Source organism: Megalops cyprinoides, chromosome 13 (assembly GCF_013368585.1).
Source record: "Megalops cyprinoides isolate fMegCyp1 chromosome 13, fMegCyp1.pri, whole genome shotgun sequence".
In the NCBI taxonomy this organism is placed as follows: Eukaryota; Metazoa; Chordata; class Actinopteri; order Elopiformes; family Megalopidae; genus Megalops; species Megalops cyprinoides.
Window position 1 is genome coordinate 19,255,912 of NC_050595.1, and position 5,111 is coordinate 19,261,022.

General features: G+C 38.7%; 1 protein-coding gene across 1 annotated transcript; it reads left to right on the forward strand.

The window, feature by feature from the left end:
- Positions 1 to 349: 349 nt before the first annotated feature.
- On the forward strand, positions 350 to 4,796 carry gtf2a2 (general transcription factor IIA, 2). Its single transcript, XM_036544386.1, has 4 exons — positions 350 to 525; positions 1,487 to 1,591; positions 3,130 to 3,256; positions 4,557 to 4,796. Exons 1-4 carry the CDS (start codon positions 454 to 456, stop codon positions 4,580 to 4,582), a joined length of 330 nt encoding a protein of 109 aa, XP_036400279.1. The 5' UTR covers positions 350 to 453; the 3' UTR covers positions 4,583 to 4,796.
- Positions 4,797 to 5,111: the final 315 nt, after the last annotated feature.

The window sequence follows — 5,111 nt, forward strand, 5'->3', positions numbered from 1 at the left end:
TTTTAACAGTTACCAACTACACTGCTAGAAATCCTGTTGAGAATAGATTGGGACATTTAGGTTGTCTGGGTCGTTGTTAATATGTCAATGTAAATACCAGAATCTGTATGTACGTGTAGGGCTGAACGTGTGTATTGTCAAAACTATATAATTATATAATTAGTTCCCATATGAATCTAAAAACGTAGGGTATATACTATAGGTGTTCAAATGATTTCGTTCAAAGTTTTAGATCCGACAGTAATCACCATTTACAGAAATGAAAACAGCACAAGACGAACACAGCCCATTTCTGCTTTGTATTGTTTGTCCTTCGTTATGTTCCGTAGTCTCCTTTGCGTTTCCTGTGAATGAGGCTAGTGAACAGAGGGACTGTAGATTGTTACCCCGCTACTAAGGAGACGAAGAGAACGGCTTTTAACAGAATTTAAATTCATTTTTGGGGTGACCGCAATGGCTTACCAACTTTACAGAAACACGACGCTGGGAAACAGTCTGCAAGAAAGTCTGGACGAGCTCATTCAGGTTTGGCTGTACCTACCTAGCTAGCTAGCTAGCATCACAGCTAGACTATTGTGTGGCGTTTTTCCTAGATAGCACGGCTAGCTGTTTAGCGAACGAACATTAGTAAGCGAACTAATGTCGTAACTGGCTGGATAGCATATATTGAGCTGTCATAGCTCATTGGCAGGCAATTACCTCGTTAATATTTGATAATATTAACATGTTAGCAAGCTAACTAGTTCACTGAGTTAGCGTCATTTAGTATATTAGCCTGTTCGCTGGGTTGCTTATTGGTGATATTAGTCGGTTGTTAACTACATAACGTTAGTTTGCTACACGTTGTTGATGTAGCTGCCTAGCTAGTTGTAGCTAGCTTGCTAGGTTTAGGGAGTTAGGGGTTAGTTAGCTGTAAGCAACAGTTGGGAGAAGGCAACTTTGCCGTTCAAAATAGTAATCTAGATAGCCAGCTAGCAAACTTTTATTGGACTAGCTCTTTGCTAATGCAATGATTCATTTGTATAAACTGATTGTGTAGTTTTATTTTATTTTATTTTGCTGTGTCGTTGTCATCTTCGTCGTTAGTAAACCTTGATATATCGTTGCTCAAATACAATTTTTTTGTTTTGTTTTGCATACTGACATACCGTGTTTTCATCTCATTGGCTAGCCAGGTTTCTTGTTGTTTAGCAATTTTCCCTCCTAATCCATCATAGCTAGTTAGCTTTCTTGCTGGCCTACTGGTTGGTGGTTGTTTGTGTAATATCTACCTTGCCAATTAGCCAGTTGTGTGCCTTAAATCAGAACTTTTCTAGCAGTAAATTCCTTAGTTCAAGTGCAGAGTGGAGTATGGATTTCACTGATTGATTTTCATGTAACGGAGCGGAAATCACTGCATTGTACAAGTGCAAGAGTGGTATGCAGGCAGTAGGTAGGGAGCTAATACAGTGATTGTATGGTGAGGATCTATTTTCTCCTCTTACAGAGCCAACAGATCACTCCTCAGCTTGCGCTCCAAGTTCTGCTTCAGTTTGATAAAGCCATCAACACCGCATTGGCCAATCGGGTGCGCAACAGGGTCAACTTCCGGGTAAGTACTGTACCTGCTGTTGGAATCCACAGTTGAAGGTGTAGGTGTTTTGTTATTCGCAACCAATCGGGGTTCAGAATCAGAATTTTGTAGTACGTGGTCTGGAAAGACTTGGGGTGAGAAAGCTGATATTCGATCTGTCGTCAGACGTAGCAAGTACACCAATTTAATTCGGGACAGCCAGGGGTGACATCACTTGCCGAGTGAAGTCCAATCCAGCGTGTGGCATTACGTACGTCTAATGTTAACCATACACTAGAAGACTTTGACAAGACTCTGAAAAGACTTTCAAAAGACTAAAGTCTGACACCCTCTCACATCTGAAGACAATGTGTCATTAGTCACAGAGTTTTTAGTCACAAGCTATGATTTTGCAAAGACTGGGGATCTTGCAGGGTCACTATTTGTAAGACTGCAACTAGATTCCTTTTGAGATTATTTCCCATCATGCTCCTGGTGGATAATAGAACCGCGGCTTCTGAGGCCTCCCCGGAGTCTCCTCCATGTCTGTCTCGGTCTGTCTATCCCTGTATCTGCTTTGCTGTTTCCTGTTTGGTGCTGAGAGAGCTCACCTATTAGTTGTTGACAATGTCCACGTCACTATTTGCATCACCCAAGACTAAAAACTTATGATAATATTAAACACAGTTGATTTTATCGGAACATCAAGACGAGAAAAAGACTGACTTAAAACAGCTCGGATTACCACCTTACAACAAACAATTGAGATCACGGGAGTGCGCCACAACTCTAGCAAAACTCTCATGATTTTATTCCGACGTTGGAAATTTGTCTGCGACAGTGAAATTTCTTGAAAGTCGTTTGGTGTAAGGCCGGCATAAGTCAGAGCCACGCTAATGACCAGAATCAGAGTGCTAGTAAACATGAATGATTTTCTGAGGGCAGTCGCCATGAATTTGCTGTAATCTAAAATCAGACATGGTAGCATGCTTGTTATGGTAGTGAGGCTATCATAGCTAGTAAAGTACTGGAGCTGACACTTGTAGTTTCCATCGGGATTGATAAAGTATTTCTTATTCTTCTTAAACAAACTCTCCAATTAGGGATTATACTAGTGGTTACTAGCAAAGTGCTGCCTGACAAAGTGGAAAGGAGGCTAGATGTGCACATTTGATTTAGTATTACCAAAGAATTCTTATAGGCTAGCTGGCAGTGCTAGCTTTGTGCATTACAAGGTAGCTGTCATGCTCTGTGTATGATGTCATAAGAACCATTGCTTCAGTTATCGTCACTGTCTACAAATAATAACATGTTTTGGCCCTTTGTGTAGACTTGTTCAAGAGGTGACATACAGACCAGAATACATTTTCTCAAACCATTTTTATGAGTGGATGTTAATGTAAATTTGTAGGCTATTATCACATTTAGCCTCCCTAACCTAATCTCAAGGAGGAGGCTAATAAAACATATTGTGTGCATTCCCAAGACTGAGAGAAACCAAAGGTCAGTAAATAATCATGGTTTCATGCATTTTTTTTATGTGTTCATGAGTTATTTTTGTTTCCTTTCAATTTTAGGGGTCGCTTAACACATACAGGTTCTGTGACAACGTCTGGACATTTGTTCTGAACGATGTTGAGTTCCGAGAGGTCACTGACTTGGTGAAGGTGGACAAAGTGAAGATTGTGGCCTGCGATGGCAAAAGTAAGGAATATCCGAGGCTTTACAGCCATTTAGTTCATTTTTCTTTTCAAAATAATGTCACGATTGGTATTTCACAGCCGTGACAGCATCTGAGAGTGTTGAGATCTTGTGATTGCTTGCAGTGGTGCACAGTTTGTGATGGAAATTATGGAATATCTTGTGAGACAGATCTTTTTCCAGCTTGCTAACACCAGAAACAGGAAGCAGGAAGTGAGGAATCAGGAATCAGTTTTATAATGCTCCCATTGACATAACATAAAGTATGCTTACATATACTGTATGCTCACATTGTTCATTCTGAAGTATGTCATTTACGTGGTTAGAAAGTTCAGGTTATAACTGTCTACTAATTAAAGTCCGAAAGTATTATTTTTAAAATTATATTTAATGCAAAATAGGCATGACAAATGTAGAAAATATCTAAACAGTATCATGTTCATAAAGGTGAAATACTTTACAACTGATAAAACTGAAAGAGTTTTTAGATAATTACATTATTGTCACTTAGTAGATGCTCTTGTCAACTTATATATTTCATCTTATAAAGTGGCATGAAAAGTTGCACAGACAGACTATAGCATTCCAGATGTGATGCACATACCCTTAAGTAAACCCCCACGTATATAATAGATGACGCTGAAGTACACTTCCACATATATAATTACACATAAGAGGAACAAAAGATCACACTTGGGTAGGGGGGCTGAGGTGTAGACTGAAAAGGGAAGATGGTCAGTGTCTCTGACCATAACAAGACCTAAACAAGATTTCAATCAGTCATAGAGCAGGTGTCCTTATGTCTTCACGGGGATGACTGTGGCTGCATATTGCTCAGTTCCAGCTGAAAATGGTAGTAGTTTTGTTAGTTACACGAAGTAGACCCTTGACTGTTTTGATTTATGTGTGACATAACACATGTAATGTGAGACAGTAGAATTGAGCAATTGTTTAATGACATTGAGAGAATTATTTAATTATTAAGAAGACCTTTTGTGTACCATAGTAGTAATAATAATAATCTTTATTCATATAGCACATTTAATACAGTGAAATTCCAGCCGAAAGTGATTCATAGGGCAGTGTCAAGTATAGAATTCAAGAATAAATGAATAAAACAGAAAACCGTAATGAAATCAAGTTCAAGCAGTGTCAAATGAACACGGTAAATAAGAACATGAATCATTTAGGAGTCTCACAATTGGAATGTAATTAGCTAATAGCTAGGCCTTAAAATAAATGAAATGAAGGAAACAGCAGGGTAGCGTGTGCATACTGAACATGCCTGTTGTGTCTCTTTCAGATACTGGTTCCAATGCCACCGAGTGAGCCGGGAGGAAGAGTGAAGCCCAACTGTTACTGATGATGAGGAAGGAGAGGCCCAAGTGTGTTAGAGAAGCCACACAGACAGGACTGTATATATTTATAATTTATTACAGTGATTTCTGTAAAGACCTGATTGTTTGAGCCTGTAAATAAGTGAATTGGTGGTAGCAACGGACAGATGAGTGGATCATGTCTTTTTTTTAAATGAGTTTCATTGCCCAGCTTTTTTCCAGTTCATTTCTGTTACTCAGCTTGAGAATTCTTTAATAAACTTTTATTTAAAAAACTACATTTGTCATGCAGCTTTGTGATGTAAAGTCAAACTATAATGTGTGACTTTAATTATGACCAACAAGAAGATCATTATTAGGACATTTTCCTTAAAATGATGCAATTTTTGGATTATGCTGCGTAAAACTTGGTGATTGTGGCATTTGATTTGTTCTGGTAATGAAGCAGAACGACAGTAATGAGTTTCACAGTGGAGCCAGATTATTTTCCTTTCACTTGAAACCACAATGAATAAAATTCA

What these genes read in the sequence shown, in the direction of transcription:
- gtf2a2 (XM_036544386.1), top strand. Translation starts at nt 454, where the DNA reads ATGGCTTACCAACTTTACAGAAACACGACGCTGGGAAACAGTCTGCAA. An exon ending in GTCTGGACGAGCTCATTCAG is followed by an intron (nt 526 to 1,486) that starts GTTTGGCTGTAC and finishes CTCCTCTTACAG; the next exon opens with AGCCAACAGATCACTCCTCA. An exon ending in GCAACAGGGTCAACTTCCGG is followed by an intron (nt 1,592 to 3,129) that starts GTAAGTACTGTA and finishes TTTCAATTTTAG; the next exon opens with GGGTCGCTTAACACATACAG.